Below are 24051 nucleotides of genomic sequence, written 5' to 3' on the forward strand. Positions count from 1 at the left end.
TGCAGCCATGAAATTAAAAGACGCTTACTCCTTGGAAGGAAAGTTCAGACCAACCTAGATAGCATATTCAAAGGCAGAGACATTACTTTACCAACAAAGTTCCATCTAGTCAAGGCTATGGTTTTTCCAGTGGTCATGTATGGATGTGAAAGTTGGACTGTGAAGAAAGCTGAGCGCCAGAGAATTGATGCTTTTGAACTGTGGTGTTGGAGAAGACTCTTAAGAGTCCCTTGGACTGCAAGGAGATCCAAACATTCCATCCTAAAGGAGATAAGTCCTGGGTGTTCTTTGGAAGGACTGATGCTAAAGCTGAAACTCCAGTATTTTGGCCACCTCATGCAAAGAGTTGACTAATTGGAAAAGACTTTGATGCTCGGAGGGATTGGGGGCAGGAGGAGAAGGGGGTGACAGAGGATGAGATGGCTGGATGGCATCAACGACTCGATGGACATGAGTTTGGCTGAACTCCAGGAGTTGGTGATGGACAGGGAGTCCTGGCATAGTGCAATTCATGGGGTCGCAAAGAGTCAGACACAACTGAGCAATTGAACTGAACTGAACTGAACTGAGTTTAAGGCAGCACCTAAAAGCCTTGCCACATTACATACATTTGTAAGGATCTCCCTAGTATGGGTCATCTGATGATAGGTGAGATATGAGCCCCGAGTAAAGGTTTTACACACTCATTATCACTTGTATGCTTTTCCTTCAGAATGACTTCCTTCAGTTCAGTCGCTCAGTCGTGTCTGACTCTTTGAGACCCCATGAATTGCAGTACTCCAGGCCTCCCTATCCATCACCATCTCCCGGAGTTCACTCAAATTCACATCCATCGAGTCGGTAGTGCCATCCAGCCATCTCATCCTCTGTCGTCCCATTTTTCTTCTGCCCCCAATCCCTCCCAGCATCATAGTCTTTTCCAGTGAGTCAACTCTTCGTATGAGATGCCCAAAGTACTGGAGTTTCAGCTTTAGCATCATTCCTACCAAAGAACACCCAGGACAGATCTCCTTTAGAATGGGGTGGTTGGATCTCCTTGCAGTCCAAGGGACTCTCAAGAGTCTTCTCCAACACTACAGTTCAAAAGCATCAATTCTTCAGTGCTCAGCCCTCTTCACAGTCCAACTCTTGCATCCATACATGACCACTGGAAAAACTATAGCCTTGACTAGACGGAACTTTGTTGGCAAAGTAATGTCTCGCTTTTCAATATGCTGTCTAGGTTGGTCATAACTTTCCTTCCAAGGAGTAAGCGTCTTTTAATTTCTTGGCTGCAATCACCATCTGCAGTGATTCTGGAGCCCCCAAAAATAAAGTCTGACACTGTTTCCACTGTTTCCCCATCTATTTCCCATGAAGTGATGGGACAAGATGCCATGATCTTCGTTTTCTGAATGTTGAGCTTTAAGCCAACTTTTTCACTCTCCACTTTCACTTTCATCAAGAGGCTTTTTAGTTCCTCTTCACTTTCTGCCATAAGGGTGGTATCATCTGCATATGTGGGAGAAACATTATTGATATTTCTCCCAGCAATCTTGATTCCAGCTTGTGTTTCTTCCAGCCCAGAGTTTCTCATGATGTACTCTGCATATAAGTTAAATAAGCAGGGTGACAATATACAGCCTTGACGTACTCCTTTTCCTATTTGGAAGCAGTCTGTTGTTCCATGTCCAGTTCTAACTGTGGCTTCCTGACCTGCATATAGGTTTCCCAAGAGGCAGGTCAGGTGGTGTGGTATTTTCATCCCTTTGAGAATTTTCCACAGTTTATTGTGATCCTCACAGTCAAAGGCTTTGGCATAGTCATTAAAGCAGAAATAGATGTTTTTCTGGAACTCTCTTGCTTTTTCGATGATCCAGTGGATGTTGGCAATTTGATCTCTGGTTCCTCTGCCCTTTCTAAAACAAGCTTGAACATCTGAAAGTTCATGTATTGCTGAAGCCTGGCTTGGAGAATTTTGAGCATTACTTTACTAGTGTGTGAGATGAGTGCAATTGTGTGGTAGTTTGAGCATTCTTTGGCATTGCCTTTCTTTGGGATTGGAATGAAAACTGAACTTTTCCAGTCCTGTGGCCACTGCTGAGTTTTCCATATTTGCTCGCATATTGAGTGCAGCACTTTCACAGCATCATCTTCCAGGATTTGAAATAGCTCAACTGGAATTCCATCACCTCCACTAGCTTTGTCCATAGTGATGCTTTCTAAGGCCCACTTGACTTCACATTCCAGGATGTCTGGCTCTAGGTGAGTGATCATACCATCGTGATTATCTTGGTCATGAAGATCCTTTTTGTACAGTTCTTCTGTGTATTCTTGCCAACTCTTCTTAATATCTTCTGCTTCTATTAGGTCCATACCATTTCTGTCCTTTATGGAGCCCATCTTTGCATGAAATATTGCCTTGGTATCTCTAATTTTCTTGAAGAGATCTCTAGTCTTTGCCATTCTGTTGTTTTCTTCTATTTCTTTGCATTGGTCGCTAAAGGAGGGTTTCTTATCTCTCCTTGTTATTCTTTGGAACTCTGCATTCAGATGCTTATATCTTTCGTTTTCTCCTTTGCTTTTTGCTTCTCTTCTTTTCACAGCTATTTGTAAGGCCTCCTCAGACAGCCATTTTGCTTTTTTGCATTTCTTTTCTATGGGGATGGTCTTGATCCCTGTCTCCTGTACAATGTCGCGAACCTCCATCCATAGTTCATCAGGCACTCTATCAGATCTAGTCCCTTAAATCTATTTCTCACTTCCACTGTATACTCATAAGGGATTTGATTTAGGTCATACCTGAATGGTCTAGTGGTTTTCCCTACTTTCTTCAATTTGTCTGAATTTGGCAATAAGGAACTCGTGATCTGAGCCACAGTCAGCTCCCAGTCTTGTTTTTGTGGACTGTATAGAGCTTCTGCATCTTTGGATGCAAAGAATATAATCAATCTGATTTCAGTGTTGACCATCTGGTGATGTCCATGTGTAGAGTCTTCTCTTGTGTTGTTGGAAGAGGGTGTTTTTTATGACGAGTGCGTTCTCTTGGCAAAACTCTATTAGCCTGTGTCCTGCTTCATTCCGTATTCCAAGGCCAAATTTGCCTGTTACTCCAGGTGTTTCTTGACTTCCTACGTTTGCATTCCAGTCCCCTATAATGAAAAGGACATCTTTTTTGGGTGTTAGTTCTAAAAGGTCTTGTAGGTCTTCATAGAACTGTTCAACTTCAGCTTCTTCAGCATTACTGGTTGGGGCATAGACTTGGATTACTGTGATATTGAATGGTTTGCCTTGGAAACGAACAGAGATCATTCTGTCGTTTTTGAGATTGCATCCAAGTACTGCATTTTGGACTCTTTTGTTGACCATGATAGCTACTCCATTACTGAATCTTAAATTCAGACTGTTGTCTAAAAGCCTTGACACACTCATTACATCAACATAGCTTCTATGTATTATACTATCAATTTTCTCATGAAGCCTAAATGGAAACACCTGACAAAAACCTCACAGCAATGATTACATTTCTAAGGTCTCTTGCCTATGGATCACCTGATGTCTTTTTAGGCCTGAATGCTGCTGCTACTGCTGCGTCGCTTCAGTCGTGTCCGACTCTGTGCGACCCCATAGACGGCAGCCCACCAGGCTCCCCCGTCCCTGGGATTCTCCAGGCAAGAACACTGGAGTGGGTTGCCATTTCCTTCTCCAATGCATGAAAGTGAAAAGTGAAAGTGAAGTCGCTCAGTCGTATCCGACTCTTAGCGACCCCATGGACTTCAGCCTACCAGGCTCCTCCATCCATGGGATTTTCCAGGCAAGAGTACTGGAGTGGGGTGCCATTGCCTTCTCTGAGGCCTGAATGCTACCTGATGCATTTGCCCCACTCATTACGTTTGATTTCTCTGCATTATGAATTCCCTGATGATGTGACTAATGAGACTTGTATTGAAGCACTGGTCACATATATTACATTTACATTCTTTCTGTCATGTACAGGTTACCTTATGGTCCCCTTTAGATCTACTGCACTCTAAATGTATGGCTTCTTTTCAGTATGATTTGTTTTCACGATGTGTAAGGTTTGAATGTCTTCTAAAACACTTGCCACAATCACTACATGGGTAAGATCACAGAATTCATTACATGATGGTTAGTTAGTTCTGAACTCAGAATCCAAAGCTTTGCCATACCCACCGTTATTTGTGCAGTTTTCTTTCACTGATTATCTGCAAAATGATTCCTGTGACTGAAGGCTTTGACATATAAATTACATTTATGTGGTTTTGCCTAATGTGCAATGAAAGCTTTGCCACACTAATTATATTTGTATGATTTCTCTCTAGTATAAGTTCTCTGATGAATTAGAAGGCCAGAAATCTGACTAAAGTCTTTGTCACACATGTTACATTTGTAAGGTTTCTCTCCAGTATTAATTCTCTGATGACTTCCAAGGTTTGCATTTTGAGTAAAGCACCAGCCACAAATATCACATTTATATGGTTTCTCTCCAGTATGAACTCTCTGATGAACTGTGAGGTGTGCATTTTGACTAAAGGCTTTGCCACATACCTCACATTTATATGGTTTCTCTCCAGCATGAATTCCCAGATGAATTCCAAGATGTGCATTTTGAATAAAGCACCAGATACACACATCACATTTATATGGTTTCTCTCCAGTATGAATTCTCCAATGAACCATAAGATAAACCTGTAACAGAAGTCTTTGCCACATAAATTACATTTATATGATTTCTTTTCTGTATGAACTGCTTGATGCTTGGTTAGAGCTGAATGTGCATTGAAATCTTGGTCACACTCATTACACTTGTAAGTTTTCTCTTTAGTATGAATTCTCTGAAGAATTCCAAGGCTCGCGTTTTGAGTAAAGCACTGGCCACAAACATCACGTTTATACGGTTTCACTACAGTATGAATTCTCCGATGAACTAGAAGGCTTGCAGTCTGACTACAGGCCTTGCCACATATATCACATTTATATAGTTTCTCTCCAGTATGAATTCTCTGATGAACTTAAGCTTGGCATTTGGACTAAAGGCCTTGCAACATACATCATATTTATAGGGTTTCTTTCCAGCATGAACTCTCTGATGAATTCCAAGGTGTGAATATTGATTAAAGCATTAAAGATGGAAAGAAAAATACTTCACAAATTCATTTCGCCTCTGCCTCCTTCTGAATACGTAAGGAATAGTACAATATGAAAATATCTATTACTTTTAAAGAGCTACTAAACCAAGACCATAGGGGTAGAAAATAGGAAATTGGATATTGCAAAAGGTTGAAATCAGCTTTATAAATACTTAAGCTCTGGAAAAACTCCTTGTGTATCATGTAGTGGGCAGATCACCTGAAGAAAGGACAAGTTTAAATTCATAATGCCAATCATGAAGCTTTTCATGTCTGAGTCAACAGGGCTTTGACGTCAGTCACGAAAAACGGGCTACCAAGAGGCATAGAGAGAAAATGCAGAGACACACCCCCAGGGCAGATCCCAAACTTCAGAGGCAAGTTATCCTTACCCACAGAGAGCACATTTCTGAGGGTCTCCAACATCACATCCCTGTACAAGGCCCTCTGAACAGGGTTCAGTCATTCCCATTCCTCAGGAGTTAATTTGATGGCCACATCCTTGAAGGTCAACTGTCCCTGAAATGAAAATACATTTCACCAATAGGCCCTGAGCAGAGTTTTTATTTTCACACAAAAGGAGAAGAGGAAAAAGAGGTAAGGATCATTTCAGTAGAAATAATATTCTGATAAATCCATGGAAAGCTATTTGGAGCAAATTCTTGGTCTCTAATTTCTACATTAAATATGGTTTCCAAAATAAATAATGAATCAAAATTAGTAAAGTTGGGACTTCCCTGGTGGTCCAGTGGTTAAGACCTTGCATTTCCACTATAGGGGTTTTAGGTTCAATTCCTCCTCAGGAACCAATATCCTGCTGCAAGATGCAACTTGCAACCAAGAAGAAAAGGCAAAAAGTATTAGTAAACTTGGTTTCATGGTTTAAATAGACAATGGAAAGAACTTTTTAAAATGGAAATAATTTAAAAAAAGAAAGAAAGAAAGAAACTGAAAATGAAGAAAAAAGATGCAACAGACAATGATATGAAACACCATCTAGTCCTGAGATCTCTTTCTGAACTTTCCATTCCATTCCCAAACACTAGGAAATTGAAGGAGGTCCTCATATAGTTTTAAAGATACTATAAAAAGTCAGAACTGATTTCCCGTTTGGTTGCTTTTCCAGATTTTTCAGGTACTGGGCATGTTAATAACTGACTTCCAGATACAGTTTCTTTACCCTGGTTGACAGAGTGCAGACAGTGCATCCAGATGGGCCCTCAGCAATCCCTGCTGCCCAACAGCACTGAGACCACAGCTCCAAACCATGCGTGTGAAGTCATGCCTAGGACAGTGCCCAGGGGAGCCTCCTCACAAGGTGCAGGTCACTGGTTCATGGGGAGACGGGATCTAAGAGGAGATGACAAGCGCTAAGAGAAGGTCCCAGGTGAATGTGAATAGAAAGGTGTCAGGTAGGATACTTCAGCGTCAGAATGATTAGTTAGCACAGAGAAGGGCATTTCAATAAGAACAGACTGAGAATAAATTCATAATATGACTTTACCTGAGAAAAACCCATCCCTGACTTTTCTTTCTTCTTCCTCATCTTTTGAGCTTTTCCCTCTGGTATCATGAGTCTTTAGAGATCTGTCATGCTAGTTGAAAAGATGTTGTTTAATGCTTACAACTAACACATTACCTTCCTGTGCCCCAACCACACACTCAGGGAAGACCTCACCATGTGGAACAGACAGTCCTCTACTGCCCACTGTCATAGGAGGGACTCAGGACAGTAAACACCCACACTGATAAAAACGAGTTTTCACATACTTTCTTCAACCATACTTCCCTCCAGATGAGGTCACACACACACAACAGCACTGAGGACCTCAGCTGACCCAGTAGTTCCCTTGAGGTCATAGACCAGGCCGTAGTCCATCCTCATGCAGAGTCGAGCACCTCAGCCTTCAGGAGTGAAGGACTCAAAAGTCCTGATGCTCAAGGCTAGATGCACTGGGGCCCCTTTAAAAAAAATCCCTGGTAATCAGCCCCACCCAGACTTTCTGAAGGGAAATCTCTAATCAGGGTACAAAGGTATTTGCAAAATGCCTCACTGCCGTAATTTATAGCCTGGATGAGCACCACTCAAGAAATCAAGCCCTGCATACTCCCCACTTTTCCAGTTTTATTGAGATTGAATTGACTAATGAAAAGGGTATATGTACATATAATATGCACAATGTGATGATATGACATATGCACACTGTGAAATATTTATCACAATCCAGTCATCAAAATGGGCTTCTGTGGTGGCTAAGTAGCAAACAATTTGCCTGCCAGTGTACCGGGGTCCAGCCCCGGTGGAGTTAGAGGTTTCAAAGGGGAGACAGCTTCAGCGATCAGGATACGATAGAATTAAAGATATAGAGTGGTTAAATAAGGATAGTTCAGTGAGGAAATTCAGTGGAGAAAAGAAGCTGAATAACTTGGTTTATGTGAAAAGCTAATAAAATTCCAAAGCAAGGAATTTACTTCACCTACGTAGGCTGCAGGCATCCTCCCATTCTCCCGAAGGAGAGGAGACACTAAGTCCTCCCCGGTCAGATCTTAGAAGCCCAGGCATAGTGAGTAGGCTTGACGAGCCTCCACGCCCCAGATGAAAATTCAGCCAGAAGGTGAGAGAAAGAACGACATGGGGAGACCAAGTTTCGGTGAACAAGGCCTGCACTTTATTTTCCAAAGTAGTTTTTATACCTTAAGTTATGCATAGAGGATAATAGGGGAAGGGGTAGAGTCAGCAGTAAGCCAGGCTTTCTTCCTGCAAGCTTATCATATACAAAAGTTTAGGTGATTTACATCATCTTCTGGCCCAGAGGCCTGTTAACATTTTAAGACCCTTTCTGCAGAAGACTTATTTTTCTCTAAAGGTGATTAGTCAGGCGCCACCCTCCAAAAGCATTAGATAAAGTTGCATTCCTATAGGGCAAAGGTGTGGTGGGCTATGACAAGAAAAAGAATTAACTCAAGGGTCCAAGGTTACAAATATTAAAGCTACTACTTACATTCCTATACACCAATTATATTAATCAATATACTGCCAGGGACACAGTAGGTAAGGGATATGGAAACTTAGCAGCAAACATTGGCCCAACAAGTGAAAAACCTTCACCAATACAATTTCTAATCAATCTTTTAACTGCTCAAAGGAATCTGTATTTAGACAGTTTAGAACATCTCATGCCTCTTACGGTTGTGAACAAAAACACTCTTGTCACGCCCAGGAACTTTATTAACTGGAGCTATAATTTAACTCTTTTCCAGAGAGAGGTGGTGGGGGACAGCCCCCTGTAAAGTCAGAGGTGTAGGTGAGAGCACAAAGCAGTATAGTAGGCAGACTCTAGTTTTGGGGCTGGATGCTCGAAAATTTCCAGGGGGACACCTGAGGCTCAATTCCGCCTTTGTGTATGCAGAGCCTCCTTCCTCATGACCTTTGCCACAGGCAGAGTTCCTCGCACTGGCTCCCGGCACCAGTGCAGGAGTTTTGGTTCAATCCTCGCCTCAAAAAGATCTCCTAGAGAAGGAAATGGCAACCATACTAGTATACTTACCTGGGAAAACCCATGGACAGAGGAGCCTGGCAGGCCACAGTCCACTGGGTTGCCAAAGAGTTGCACACGACTTAGCAACTGAAAACACACATCAACTCCCAATTCCCATGTTTGTGTGTGTGTGTGTGTGTGTGGTGAGAACGCAAGATTTCCTCTCTTGGCAAATTTCAAGCTGTAGTAACAAAGTAGGATTGCCTATAGTCAGCAAGCTGCACAGAGCTCCCTAGAACATACTCATTTTACGTCTGAAAGTCTCTACCTTTGGACCAATATCTCCCATATATCTTCACCACGTCCCAGTTCCAGATAACCACCATCCTACTGTCTGGTACGACTGTCACTTCCTCTTATTCCACATGTAAGCTAGCACATATGTTTTTCTCTGTCTTAATTCACTTAGAATAGTGTTCACTACATTCATCAAAGTTGTCTTAAGTGACAAAAATCTACATTTTTATGGCTGAATTATATGTCTATATATATATATATATATATATATGCGTGTGTGTACATAACTTACCTGGAACCTTGGGGTCTTTAATTAATAGAAATAATTAACAGACCAGAGAACAAATTCAGGCAGGGCTTTATTGGGGTTCCTGCCGCAGTAAGAGCAAGAAAAAGTAGGTTTCCCTTGCTGTTTTCCAACAGGTGGGAGTGGGAGGTAGGCCGGTCCCCTAAATGGGGTGGGGTGGTCACATCCCTGCTTTTGCTTCTGGAACCTCAGAAATAGCAGCTGGTCTGTGGCCTTTTAATTTCTTATTGTTCAGAATTGCTCCAACTGCACATGTGGGTGACTACATTTTCTTTGGTCCCTTACAGTGTCTTTGTGTTCTGATGCCCAAGGAGACATTTGTCCAGGAGCAAGCCCTGCAGTAAAGGGCCTCAGGTCCCAGTCTGTCTCATGTGCTGTGTGCTCAGACACTTCAGTCGTGTCCTACTTTTTGTGACACTATGGACCTTAGCCCACCAGGGTCCTCTGTCCACGGGATTCTCCAAGCAAGAATACTGGAATGGATTGGCATGCCCTCCTTCAGGGCATCGTCCCAACCCAGGGATCAAACCTTCATCTCTTATGTCTCCTGTAGGGGCAGGTGGTTCTTTATCAATAGTACTACCTGGGAAGCCTGTCACACACACGTTTTTATAATTGACTTATCTGTCAACAAACATTTAGGTTATTTCTACAAATGATTGTTGTGGATAAAGAAATATTGGTTATACAAATGCAGGTAACTCGTTCAAATCACTGATTTTTCACAGGACATTCTGGTGGTCACAGGAATTCCAGGTTAAGAATCTGCCTTGCAACAAAGAGAATTTGTGTTCAATCCTTCGTAAAAGCAGGGCACACCCCTGCTTTTGCTTCTGGAGCCTCAGAAATAGTATGGGGACTTAAGATCCCCCAGGAGGCGGAGCAACTAAGCCCAGGCACTGCAAAGACAAAGGCTGCATACTCCAGAGCCCCCATGCCATGATTAAACGTCCTGTGTGATGCAATGAAGATCCCATGATCCACAACTAAGACCCACTGCAGTCAAATAAATAAACGTTCTTTAAAATATACTGATTCTGCTTCCTTTGGATATATAATCAGAAGTGAGACTGTGAGGTCCTATGCATGTTTTATTTGTAATATTTGAGGAACCTCCATACTGCTTCCCATGTACTATTTACATTCCCACCATCCATTCACAAGAGTTCCTGTTTATTTGTATTGTTCAGGTATGTGGCACATGCACGTGATTTGGAAAGACATGGAGAGAACCCCACTGCACTGGCAGCAAGAAATAGCAGCTGTATCATCTCCAGAATAAGTCTTGGCACTACAGATTGCTATGGAGCTGATGGTCCTCAGAGTCTATGAATAATCCTTCCCTGTGCCTGTGAAGTAAGTCTCTTCAGTCATGTCTGACTGTTTGGGACCCTATGGACTGTAGTCCACCAGACTCCTCTGCCATGGATAGGTTGCCACGCCCTCCTCCCAACTCAGGGATCAAACCCGCGTCTCTTACTCCTGCACCACCAGGAGTAGAAATTCCCTGGTGGTGGTGTGGTAAATAATCTAACTGCCAATGCATAGGACCCGGGTTTGATCCCTGGTCTGAGAGGATACCATGTGCGTTGGAGCAACTAAGTCCATGCAACACAAGTACTGAGCCTGTACTCTAAAGCCTGTGCTCTGCAACAAGAGTAGCTACAGCAGTGAGAAGCCTGAACGCAAGTAACTAGAAAGTCGCTTCTGCTTGCTGCAACTAGAGAAAGCCCACGTACAGCAAAAAATAGGCTCAGCACAGCCCCAAAAACAAAAAGGCATTGAGTCCTCTGGACTGACCAAAAGAAGCATCAAAATGCCAGTCTCCAACCATACCCCAACCAAGTTTATGTGGAGAATTCATAGCCCTACTGCTGCAAAAAGAGAAAGAAGCCAGCATAATGAAGACCTAGCATAGCCAAAAATAAATTTTAAAGATTATTAATGAGAGAAAAAAACTTTTAATGAGAAATGCATTCTTCTTTATAAAAGTTTCTGTTCCATGCTTATGATGACAAAACTTCAAATACTTATATGATAAAAAAAAAAAAAACTTGTTTACATCATAATATATAATACTTAAGCCAATGATCTGCAACGGCAGGGTTAGGCACATAATTTCTCTTCTGTATGAACTGCCTACTGGGCAGTTAATGCTGAATATGCACTAGAAACTCTGACACATTCATTTCACTTGTATGTTTTCTATACAGTATGAATTCTCTGAATTATAAGGCCTGAACACTGACTAAAGGCTTTGTCACACTCACGACATTTGCACTAAAATGTTTCAACTGTCACATTTCTAATGTTTCTCTCTAGTATGAATTCTCCAATGGTTTCTAAGTTCATCATTTCAAGTAAAGCACCGGCCATATACATCATATTTATATGGTTTCTCTCCTGTCTGAACTGCCTGATGATGAGTTATGGATGACTGTGCCTAAATGGTTTGTCACAATTTTTATATTTGTAAAGTTCTCTCCAGTATGAATTCTCTGATGAAGAGCAAGGCTTGACCTTACACTGAAAGCCACATATACCACAATTATATGGTTTCTCTCCAGTATGAACTCTCTGATGAACAGCAAGGTTTCCAGTACAAACAAACGCCTTGCCACATATATCACATTTATATGGTTTCTCTCCAGTATGAATTCTCTGATGAAGTCCAAGTTTTGCAGTCTGATTAAAGGCCTTGCAACATACATGACATTTATATAGTTTCTCTCCAGTATGAATTTTCCGATGAACTGCAAGGCTTGAAGTTTCACTAAAGCCTTTGCCACATACATAACATTTATATGATTTCTCTCCAGTATGAATTCTCCGATGAACTGCAAGGTTTGCAGTTTGACTAAAGGCTCTGCTACATACATCACAGTTATATGGTTTCTCTCCCGTATGGAATCTCCGATGAACTGCAAGCTTTGCAGCTTCATTAAAGCCCTTGCCACATAAATCACATTTATGTTGCTTCTCTCCAGTATGTGCTCTCAAATGAACAGCAAAGTGTGAAGTTACTCTGAAAGTCTTGCCATACAGATCACATTTATATGGTTTCACTCCAGTATAAAGTCTCTGATGAACAGTTAGGTTTCCAGTATGACTAAATGCCTTGTCACATACATTGCATTTGTATGGCTTCTCTCCAGTATGAATTCTCTGATGAAGTGCAAGGCTTGTAGTTCTACTAAAGGCCTTGCCACACACGTCACCTTTATATGGTTTCTCTCCAGTATGAGCTCTCTGAGGAACTGCAAGGTTTAAAGGCATTGCCACATACATCACATTTATATGGCTTCTCTCCAGTATGAATTCTCTGATGAACTGCAAGGCTTGTAGTTCTACTAAAGGCCTTGCCACATACATCACATTTATGTGGTTTCTCTCCAGTATGAACTCTCTGATGAACAGCAAGGCTTGAACTTATACTGAAAGCCTTGCCACATATAGCACAATTATATGGTTTCTCTCCAGTATGAATTCTCTGATGAACTACAAGGCTTGCAGTTTGACTAAAAGCCTTGCCACATACATCACATTTATATGGTTTCTCTCCAGTATGAGCTCTCCGATGAACAGCAAGGTTTCCAGTATGACTGAACGCCTTGCCACACACATCACATTTATAAGGTTTCTCTCCAGTATGAATTCTCTGATGAAGTCCAAGTTTTGCAGTCTGATTGAAGGCCTTGCAACATACATCACATTTATATAGTTTCTCTCCAGCATGAATTTTCCGATGAACTGCAAGGCTTGAAGTTTCACTAAAGCCTTTGCCACATACATCACATTTGTATGGCTTCTCTCCCATATGAGTTTGCTGATGAACTGCAAGCTGTGAGTTTTGAGTAAAGCATAGGCTACATACATCACATTTATATGGTTTCTCTCCAGTATGAACTCTCCAATAAATTACAAATTTTTCAGCTTGATTAAAGGCCTTGCCACATACATCACATTTATATGGTTTCTCTCCAGTATGAACTCTCCAATAAATTACAAATTTTTCAGCTTGATTAAAGGCCTTGCCACATACATCACATTTATATGGTTTCTCTCCAGTATGAATTTTCTCGTGAATTGCAAGGTTTGAAGTTTGAATGAAAGTCTTGCCACATACATCACATTTATATGGTTTCTTTCCAGTATGAAGTCTCTGATGAACTGCATGGCTTGCATTTACACTAAAGGCTTTTCCAGAAACATCACATTTATATGGTTTCACTCCGGTATGAGTTCTCTGATGATTTTCAAGGTGTGTACTTTGTTTAAAGCAGTGACCACACACATCACATTTATATGGTTTCTCTCCAGTGTGAATATAACGATGAACTGCAAGGTTTCCAATTTGAATAAAAGCCTTGTCACATACATCACATTTACATGGTTTCTCTCCAGTATGAATTCTCCAATGAACTGCAAGTTTTGTAGTTTGATTAAAAGCCTTGCCACACATGTCGCATTTATATGGTTTCCCTCCTGTATGGATTCTTTGATGTCCAGTGATTTCTGAGTCCTGAAGAAAGGTTATATCACATTCATTACATTTGTAAGGTCTTTTGTTTTTTGTTTCATGGTCTGGTAACATTTCTCAAGGATGCATAACAGCATTCTCATCTTTATGAGAAAAGCCTTTGCAGACATTACGAGTTCTCTGAGATGGTAAACCTGAGGCGCTGACATCTGTCACAACTTGACTACATTCAAAAATTATCCCTTCAGATTGTACCATCTGCAATCCATCCTGAAAGCTTGATCTGTGCCTTTCAAAAGGTCTATTTCCTGCATCACTTCTACTATGATGATCTCTTCCATCAATGAGGTTTTTGTTATGGGATGTAGAGATTCCTTTGTCATTTCTTTCATCATCTGTCCACATACAGTCAAAGTCATGTATATTTTCCTGGATCTTCCTGAGGCGAAAATCTTTGCTTTCAAGGCTTTCAGCTCTTCCAAACATCATTCTTAAAAAATTTCCCCTTTACTACTGTTTGCTTTTACCTGTAATTTCTTCATCATATGTATATGAGACATATCTACAAGACATAAAGAACCACAGGTATTCTATTAGTTACAATTCATAAATAAATAATTTCCTGTTGAACACATGATATTATACCAAAAGTCATATCCATCCTGAACAGAATTATGAATCTTCACAATGATGATCTTAAAACTATAGAACAATAAATGAATAGAACTCTTTAAAAAAGAGTGAAGTAATTCAAATTAATTTTAGGGTAGTTTAGTTTCAAACACAATCAGAAAACATTCATTTTATGCAAACTCATGTCAGTTGACAAACAAAACATATTTTCCCACCATGACCTCAAAGATCATCCTACTTTGTACTAAACACACTGCTGTCTCATAATTGAGGAGAAACTAATGGTATATTGTACACACTTTATGTATACTTATACATATTTAAATGGTAAAGAACATACAGGACTAGAGAGGTGACTCACTGGTAAACAAGCTGCCTGCCAATGCAAAAGACACGGCATAGTGGGATACAATCCCTGGGTAGGAAAGATCCCCTGGAAGAGGAAATCACAACCCAGTGCACTATTCTTGCCTGAAAAAAAATTCCATGGATAGGAAAGCTTGGTGGCCAACAGTCCATGAGATCACAAAGAGTCAGACAGGACTGAGCAACTGAGCAAACAGATCACAAAGAGTCAGACAGGACTGAGCAACTGAGCAAACAAGCATCAAAAGGCAATACATTGGAATGGTAAACAATGCAAAAGAAGCATTCTAACGAATAATGTAAAAATAAATGGCACTTAGTAACTATTCCACAAATACTGCATTGAGAAAATAAAGAATTCTGTAAACTATATATATATAGTTTATATATATATATATATTTCCACCCCCCCCCCCCCTTCCTGGACTATATGGCTTATGAGATCTTACTTCCATGACCATGGATTAAATCCAGGCTCACTGCAGTGAAACTACTGAATCCTATCCATTGGACTGTCAGGGAATTCCCTAAAATAATTTAAAAAATAAAAATATAAACCGTTTTCCAAATACCTCTTAGAAATCTATCAGTAGATAGACATATAGGCATTTTATGACATTAACAAGTGGTTCATGTCAGTTATAGTGTGTAATACAAAAAGACTGTCATTTTTAAAAAACAAAAAGTAAGTGAAACATTCTCTACTTACACAATAATCATTCAATACATCAACTCCCTATCTACACAGTAACCTAAACTCACCCAGTTCACTGGCTCCAAGATACATGTAAAGGAACAAGCTTTGGGGCTTCCCTTGTGGCTCAGAGGTAAAGAATCCACCTACTAGTGCAGGGCACACAGGTTTGATCCCTGATCCAGGAAATTCCCACATGCCTGAGAACAACTAAGCCTGTAGGCCACAAGTGATGATTCTGTGCTCTAGAGCTGGGGAGTCACAACTATGGCACAAACACAGAAGAAACCACGCATTGCAACAAGAGAATCCACTAGAATGAGAAGTCCATGCACTGTAACTAGAGGGTAGCCCTTGCTCACTGCAAGTAGAGAAAAGCCCCTGAAGCAACAAAGTCCTGGTGCAGCCAAAATCAAACAAATTTTAAATAAATTTTTAACGTACTGTTATGCAGATAAAATAATGTGATTGGAAAACTTAGTTAACTAGAGTCAGAGACAACTCTCTTGGGCATGAAATGTAAAATAACAACATACAATATGCAATGTAGACAAAGAGACATGTCACAATAAGCATGACAGGAAGTAAATATATCTTTTAAGCAAAAGTAACCTTTGAGACAAACTCCCTGTAGTCCAGTAGTTAGGACCATGTGCTTCCACTGTAGGGGGCACAGATTCCATCCATGAATGGAGAACTAGGAACCAGACTGCCATTGTCACAGCAAAAAAAGAAAAAGTAACTTCTTATTTTTTCTATAAAACACGCAACAGTCAATGCACCTAACAGCACTAATTACCACAGGAGGGGGACAAGGGGAAGTAAATCCCTTTGAAATACCTCATCACATGCTACCCAAAGTCAAGCAACAAAATTGACAGGAGTCAAATGACAGATTGTTGCAGAACATATAAAGACCTTGCCTTCTGGGACCTCTTTTCTTGGAGTCCACTCTCCATGAAACCTCTCTCTCTTTAAAAAAAAAATCACTTTGTTCATTTAGAAATAGCCATGTGTAAGTCAGAAGTACTTTCCATTTTCCTTAATAAAATGTAATTTTGAGGTAGCAGTTGGAAGGGCTGCAGGTTGGACATCTACAATCAGCTACCCTCCTCTTTGCGTGCCCTGAGATAAGAGATAGGTCGGCTCCGGTCGAGGAATTTACAGCCAACAAAAACAGGGTAAACAGCCAGTTTGTCTCTTACTTTAAGGGAACAGTCATGGCAAGGACAAAGAAAGGAAAAAACCCTGTCTGATGAAGGAGACAGTACACAAGTGCAGAAAGGCACCTTGGAGTTAAAAGTCAGAGGATCATTCCAGGCCATAATGAGTTTTTCTCCTCTGAGAAGCCTTTACTTCAAGATCCAGGGTGTGCCTGTGTACCCAAAGGGAGGGTCCTGAGACAAATTAACCAGAGGAGACAAAGCAAGGTGATTGACCAATATTTCTCATACCTTTCTTACTAAAAACACACGTCTTACTTTCCTTAAGCAACCATGAGCTGTCTGTTATATTAGCATTTTGTAGACTGGTGAGCATTTTGTAGACTGGTGAAAATGTCTAAGAATAAGACTAGTGATAATGTCTAAGAATATTTGCTTTCCTATAGAGAACGTCTCAGGGTGGCACCAAACGTAGTCATTAATAGTCCAAAATCTCTTTAGTTTCTCTGTAAGAGGAAATGAGTTTTCAGTAATATGTGTTTCAGAATCTTATTTTATTTGGAAATAACCTAGATAGTCAACGAACTTTCATCACTCAGTTTAGCACAACCCTAGAAATTCAGGTTATTCAAATCTGGAGAGACTATTTTAGACAGAGTTTATCTAAAAGCTCCAATTACATTTGCTGTCTTCCCTTAAAAGTTTCTTCACTTGAGTTACTTTAACTGTTGACAACCTTATAAGTAGGTACAATAAATGTATGAGACAATGTTGAAGATTCAAGACATGTCTTAATTAAATTAGCAAAGAAACATTAATACTAGATATTTAATATTGAATATTTTCCAGTTCACATAAACCTGAAATTCATTTAGGTTAATTTCTCTTGTAATTGTTTGATTTGTAAGTGCTTCTTTTTTTTTTTTTTTTTTAACAAACAATTGAATTAGAGCTTATTTACAAATAAACCTCAGCAATATTATCCAAAAACAAAGACACACATTGAGATAAACATAAATGCAGATCGACAGACATGAGAGCTCTCATACTTTCCTGCCTGAGATTTAAAATGTCTCTTTCACTCTTTTTTTCCCACCCCCTGCCCCGTGGTTTAAAATTCTAATTTGCCCAAGACTGAAATCCCTGGAAAAATGGGTTACATATTTCCAGGACATGGCAAAGGTTGCACACTATGCAGGGTTGCTTCACTCCTGTCCAACCCCCTGCAACCCCATGGACTGTAGCCCACCAGGCACCTCTGTCCATGATGGTACTCTCCAGGCAAGAATACTGGAGTGGGTTCCATTCACTTCTCAGGGGATCTTCCCTACCCAGGGATCAAATCCACTTCTCCTGTGTCTCCCCCAGGGGCTGGCAGGTTTTTCACCACTAGAGTCATCTGGGAAGCATTGGCAAAGGTTAACTTTAAACTTTTTTTTCGACAGGCCTTTTTAAACAAACTTGCTGTTTTTAATTCCACAGGTAAAAAGAACCGGTTTTGCATTTCCAAAGAAAAAAAAGAATTCATCTTAACCAGTTTTCTCCAGAGTCTAAACAATATCATGGCCATCCTGCATCAAAAAAATTATCTTTCCTTTCTATAGTCATAGCTTTATGGCTATAATACAGATCGAACAGTGCTCAAATTGACTGTGATAACAGGGACAGAAGGATTGATAAAAATCTTGGAATGTCTCTCCAGGGAGTTGGGGATCTTTCATCAGAAGAATCTAAAGGGGTAAACAAACTTGCTAGTGTGGGGGAACTTGAGCTCCCCCTCCCCGCTCAGAGACTGGGGCAGTTAAAAGGGGACCAGCTGATGGAGAAGGAGACAGAGGGGTTGGGAGGGGTGTAAGGCTACAACAGGACAAAGAATGGAGAGAGAAAGAGCAGTGGGGGACACTATTGGAGCTGTGCGCTGGCTAAAGAGAGTTGACTTAAAAAGTGAAGATTTGATCAGCCAAAATATAATGTGACATTGTAATATGGGTAATCATCCTCACAAATCGCGTAATTCTTTTTCCAGTTGTAACTTTTCTTTAGACAGTTTTAAGTTAACTTTATTTACCTCACGGTAAGCTGAGAGGAGGATCCAGGCACCAACTTGGATGGTGTTAAACCTGGGGTTGGTTGGCAAGGGCCCCTGCAAAGGCTGAACAATGTCACGATTTGTCCCCTATCTTATCTATGGTGCTGCAAGCCTGGCATTCACAGGAGACAGTCAGGACATTCAGACTCAGGGCAGTTTCCATGCAGGTTAGAAGCAAGGTCAGAAGAATGCACTGCTTTGTCTTGAAGCCTAAATAAGACTATTTATTTAATTTCCCTAACACCCTGGTGGCTCCCTGGTAAGAATCTGCTTAGTAATATGGGAGACATGGGCTTGATTCTTGTTCTGGGAAGATTTCACATGTCATGGAGACTAAGCTGATGAATCACAGATACTGAGCTTGTATGGTAAAACTATTCAAGCCCTTGTGCCTAGGGCCTGTGCTTCACAACAAAAGAAGCCACCACAATGAGAAACCATGCTCCCTGCAACTACAGAGTAGCCCTCACTCGTCTCAAATAGACAGAAGTCCACATACCAAAAAAGACTCAGTACAAGCCCCCCAAAAAAGACCTTGCTTTCATCTCTGTGGGGGTTACAGCACCACTCGAGGGTACTGTACATTTCACAGGTCAAAGAACAGAGCTGTAAGTTAGGGAGAAGAAAAATCTCCTGTGAGAGTTCACAAACATTAAACATCTGTTTTCTCACAGAACTCTCCCACTTGGAGAGTTTCCCAAACACCATGAATGGTGTGGCTTCTTCTCTGTCCTTGTGACAGCTGACCTGTGATCACACTGTGGATACTTTCCCACTCATCTGGATGTTTGCTATTAGCACCTCATTCTCCACAATCCAGGGGTCTTCTTTCTTGTGCCACAAGAATGGAGGTAACGTTCAGATAAGCAACAGAAATTCCTACTCAGAAGTAATGCCACATACTGTGGCTTCTTCCAGAATCCAACCGCTCTCTCTTCTTTTTTTAATAAATATATCTGTTATTTTTAATACATTTGATTTCTTCTGGCTCGGGTGAGTAATCGCTGCTGCTTGGTCTTTTCCCCAAGTTCAGCAAGTAGGGGCTACGCTCCAGTTGCAGTGCTCATCCTCCTCACTTGCTGCGGCTTCTCCTGGGTGCATGGGCTTCAGTACTTGTCCCATGTGGGCTCAGTAGTTGTAGCTTCCAGGCTCTAGAGTGCTGGCTTGTAGTTGAGGCACACAAGCATAGCTGCTCTGTGACATGTGGGATCTTCCCAGACCAAGGATCGAACCCGTGTCTCCTGCATTGGCAGGTGTAGAATGCAGCTCTTTTGTCAGCCAAGGAGTGAGGATATTATAAACCGACAGAAAAATACTTCTCAAATGAATTTACTATCTATCTCCTTCTGAATGCACAGGGAATAGTATAATATACAGTATAATATGCAGCAGGTATCTAGTTCCTATCTAAGAACTACTGAACCAAGAACACAGGGCTAGAAAACAGGCAACTGGATATTTCAAAGTTTGAAATCAGCTTTATAAACACTCGAGCTGTGGAGAAACTCCATGTGTATCACACAGTGGGCAGGTCACCTGAAGGAAAGTCAAGTTTAAACTCCTGATGCCAATCAGGAAGCTTTACATGTGTGAGTCAACAAGGTTTCGAGCTTAGTCAAGAAAAACTGGATCTCAAAAGGTACAGAGGGAACATGCAGAGGTACCCCAGGGAAGATCCCTACTTCAGGGGGAAGTGATCCTCACCCACAGACAGCAGGTTCCTGAGGGTCTCCACCATCACGTCCTGGTACAAGGTCCTCTGGGCAGGGTTCAGGCATTCCCACTCCTCAGGAGTGAAATCTATGAACATATCCTTGAAGGTCAATTGTGCCTGAAATGAAAACACATTTCACCAACGGGCCCTGAGGAGGATTCTTAGTTTCACACAAAATGAGAAGAGGTAAGAGGGGTAAAGCTCAATTCAGTTGAAGTAATGTTTTGATAGATCCATTAAAAGCTGCTTCAAGCAAACTGTTGGTCTCAACTCTAATTTATAATTTCCCCTTTTTGCTAAGATTATGATATCCTGCATACCTGAATGGTCTAGTGGTTTTCCCTACTTTTATACAGTGGAAGTGAGAAATAGATTTAAGGGACTAGATCTGATACATAGAGTGTCTGATGAACTATGCACAGAGGTTCATGACATTGTACAGGAGACAGGGATCAAGACCATCCCCACGGAAAAGAAATACAAAAAAGCAAAATGGCTGTCTGGGGAGGCCTTACAAATAGCTGTGAAAAGAAGAGAAGTGAAAAGCAAAGGAGAAAAGGAAAGATATAAGCAACTGAATGAAGAGTTCCAAAGAATAGCAAGGAGAGATAAGAAAGCCTTCCTCAGCGATCGATGCAAAGAAATAGAGGAAAACAACAGAATGGGAAAGACTAGAGATCTCTTTAAGAAAATTAGACATACCAAGGGAACATTTCATGCAAAGATGGGCTCCATAAACGACAAAATGGTATGGACCTAACAGAAGCAGGAGATATTAAGAGGAGGTGGCAAGAATACACACAAGAACTGTACAAAAAAGATCTTCAGGACCAACATAATCACCATGGTGTGATCACTCACCTAGAGCCAGACATCTTGGAATGTGAGGTCAAGTGGGCCTTAGAAAGCATCACAACGAACAAAGCTAGTAGAGGCAATGGAATTCCAGTTGAGCTATTTCAAATCCTGAAAGATGATGCTGTGAAAGTGCTGCCAGCAAATTTAGAAATTGCTCAGTTTTGGCAAGTGCTCAGTATGCCAGCATATTTGGAAAACTCAGCAGTGGCCACAGGACTGGAAAAGGTCAGTTTTCATCCCAATCCCAAAGAAAGGCAATGCCAAAGAATGCTCAAACTACCGCACAATTGCACTCATCTCACACGCTAGCAAAGTAATGCTCAAAATTCTCCAAGCCAGGCTTCAGCAATACATGAACCGTGAACTTCCAGATGTTCAAGCTGGTTTTAGAAGAGGCAGAGGAAGCAGAGATCAAATTGTCAACATCTGCTGGATCATGGAAAACGGAAGAGAGTTCCAAAAAAACATCTACTTCTGCTTTATTGACTATACCAAAGCCTTTGACTCTATGGATGACAATAAACTGTGGAAAATTCTGAAAGAGATGGGAATACCAGACCACCTGACCTGCCTGTTGAGAAACCTGTATGCAGGTCAGGAAGCAACAGTTAGAACTGGACATGGAACAACAGACTGCTTCCAAATAGGAAAAGGAGTACATCAAGGCTGTATATTGTCACTCTACTTATTTAACTTATATGCAGAGTACATCATGAGAAATGCTGGGCTGGAAGAAGCACAAGCTAGAATCAAGATTGCTGGGAGAAATATCAATAACCTGAGATATGCAGATGACACCACCCTTATGGCAGAAGGTGAAGAGGAACTAAAAAGCCTCTTGATGAAAATGAAAGAGGAGAGTGAAAAAGTTGGCTTAAAGCTCAACATTCAGAAAACGAAGATCATGGCATCTGGTCCCATCACTTCATGGGAAATAGATAGGGAAACAGTGGAAACAGTGTTAGAATTTATTTTGGGGGGCTCCAAAATCACTGAAGATGGTGACTGCAGACATGAAATTAAATAGATGCTTACTCCTTGGAAGGAAAGTTCAGACCAACCTAGATAGCATATTCAAAAGCAGAGACATGACTTTGCCAACTAAGGTCCATCTAGTCAAGGCTATGGTTTTGCCAGTGGTCATACATGGATGTGAGAGTTGGACTGTGAAGAAGGCTGAGCGCCGAGGAATTGATGCTTTTGAACTGTGGTGTTGGAGAAGACTCTTTAGAGTCCCTTGGACTGCAAGGAGATCCAACCAGTCCATTCTAAAGGAGATCAGTCCTGGGTGTTCTTTGGAAGGACTGATGTTAAAGCTAAAACTCCAATACTTTGGCCACCTCATGCGAAGAGTTGACTCATTGGAAAAGACTCTGATGCTGGGAGGGATTGGGGGCAGGAGGAGAAGGGGACGACAGAGGATGAGATGGCTGGATGGCATCACTGACTCGATGGATGTGAGTCTGAGGGAACTCCGGGAGTTGGTGATGGACAGAGAGTCCTGGCATGCTGTGATTCATGGGGTTGCAAAGAGTCGGACATGACTGAGCGACTGAACTGAACTGAACTAATATCCTGCAATCAAGATGAATGTGTCATGTATGTGGACAATACATGAAAAATACACAAATTAAAACCAAACTGGGTTGTCTATGCAGAAGTGTTACATTCAACACACTGAGTGACATAGTGTCACTATCTAGATGAGTTACAGCAAGACTGGTGTCTTCAGAGATGACAAAGTCCACAATGACTTTAAAAGAACACACATTGTGATGATGACGACATCATCACACTGATGACAGGTGTTTCAGCACGTCCTACACACTAAGCATTACTCTAAAGACTTCACACGGATGAACTTGTCATCAGCATAACAGCACGTTAGAGAAAGATCTGTGTCTATCTTACTGGGGAGAAAACTCTTTCACTCTAAGAAATCACTCAGATCAAATAGTTAAGAAATGAGGCAACAGCACCTGAGCTCAGGTGGTTGGGAGTGACAACTGAACCTAAAGAATCAACTAGTTAACTACCAGAGAAGGAAAGAGCATCCACAGAGAGTTTCCTGAGAATATCTGAAACAAGTTCAAGGAAGTTGAAATACAATAGAACAGCATAAATGGTCATGATACAGGGTCACATCCTCTCCATGACAAGCCACACAATGTCAAACTCCAGGAGATTGTGAAAGACAGGGAAGCCCGGCACGCTGTAGCCCACGACGTTGCAGTGACTAAGTGGCTAAACAACAACACATCATTGATAGGGCATAGACTGGGAATTTGTGGTACATGTGTCTGGTTTTTTCCCAGGGAAACAGGGGGCCTAGTGGGGTCTTAAATCGGTGATAATGGGGAAGGGTTGCTCTTGGCAGTAAGCCTTTTCCTGGAAGTCATGTGGGAGAATTCTTTAATCTTTGCTCTTTGCCATAATTACAGGATCTGAAGTAAGCTTCAACTCTGTCATTGTAAGCTATAATACCAAGAAAAGTCAAAGAAGATAAATACACATGTAATAGTTAAAAATGGAACCTTAGGGATATTAACCCAGTAATAATAAAAACAACAAGGCCTGAGAACATTGGTGTATGTACCTTTGAACGTTGGTGAGGGGCCCTGCGTGTTCCTTTGGGCTCTGTTGTGTCTGGTCCTATCACATCTTAGAGACATCAGTACGTGTTGAAAGACATTCCTCTGAATCAGCAAGTCAGAGGTCTGGGTTGAACCAGAACCCAGAAGTTATATTGATGCCAAAATCTTGGCTCTCTGTGCAGAAATGCCAAACTGAAATATTTGAAATACAAACACAGAGACAGAGTTATGGAGGATAAACAGTGGCT

General features: G+C 41.2%; 2 protein-coding genes across 2 annotated transcripts in view; both read right to left on the reverse strand.

Annotated features, from left to right (window-relative positions):
• LOC109571956 (zinc finger protein 665-like) overlaps positions 1–20462 on the reverse strand; it is a 76855-nt gene extending 56393 nt beyond the window's left edge. The window contains exon 1 of the mRNA XM_070772289.1: positions 20342–20462. Coding sequence (XP_070628390.1) covers positions 20342–20447 — 106 coding nt within the window. The 5' untranslated portion in view covers positions 20448–20462. The remainder of the gene's footprint in view (positions 1–20341) is intronic.
• LOC109571820 (zinc finger protein 665-like) lies at positions 10806–14354 on the reverse strand. The gene has a single exon (XM_019978339.2). It carries the CDS (start codon positions 13804–13806, stop codon positions 12433–12435), a length of 1374 nt encoding a protein of 457 aa, XP_019833898.2. The 5' UTR covers positions 13807–14354; the 3' UTR covers positions 10806–12432.
• Positions 20463–24051: the final 3589 nt, after the last annotated feature.

The sequence above is a fragment of the Bos indicus genome, chromosome 18 (genome assembly GCF_029378745.1).
Source record: "Bos indicus isolate NIAB-ARS_2022 breed Sahiwal x Tharparkar chromosome 18, NIAB-ARS_B.indTharparkar_mat_pri_1.0, whole genome shotgun sequence".
In the NCBI taxonomy this organism is placed as follows: domain Eukaryota; kingdom Metazoa; phylum Chordata; class Mammalia; order Artiodactyla; family Bovidae; genus Bos; species Bos indicus.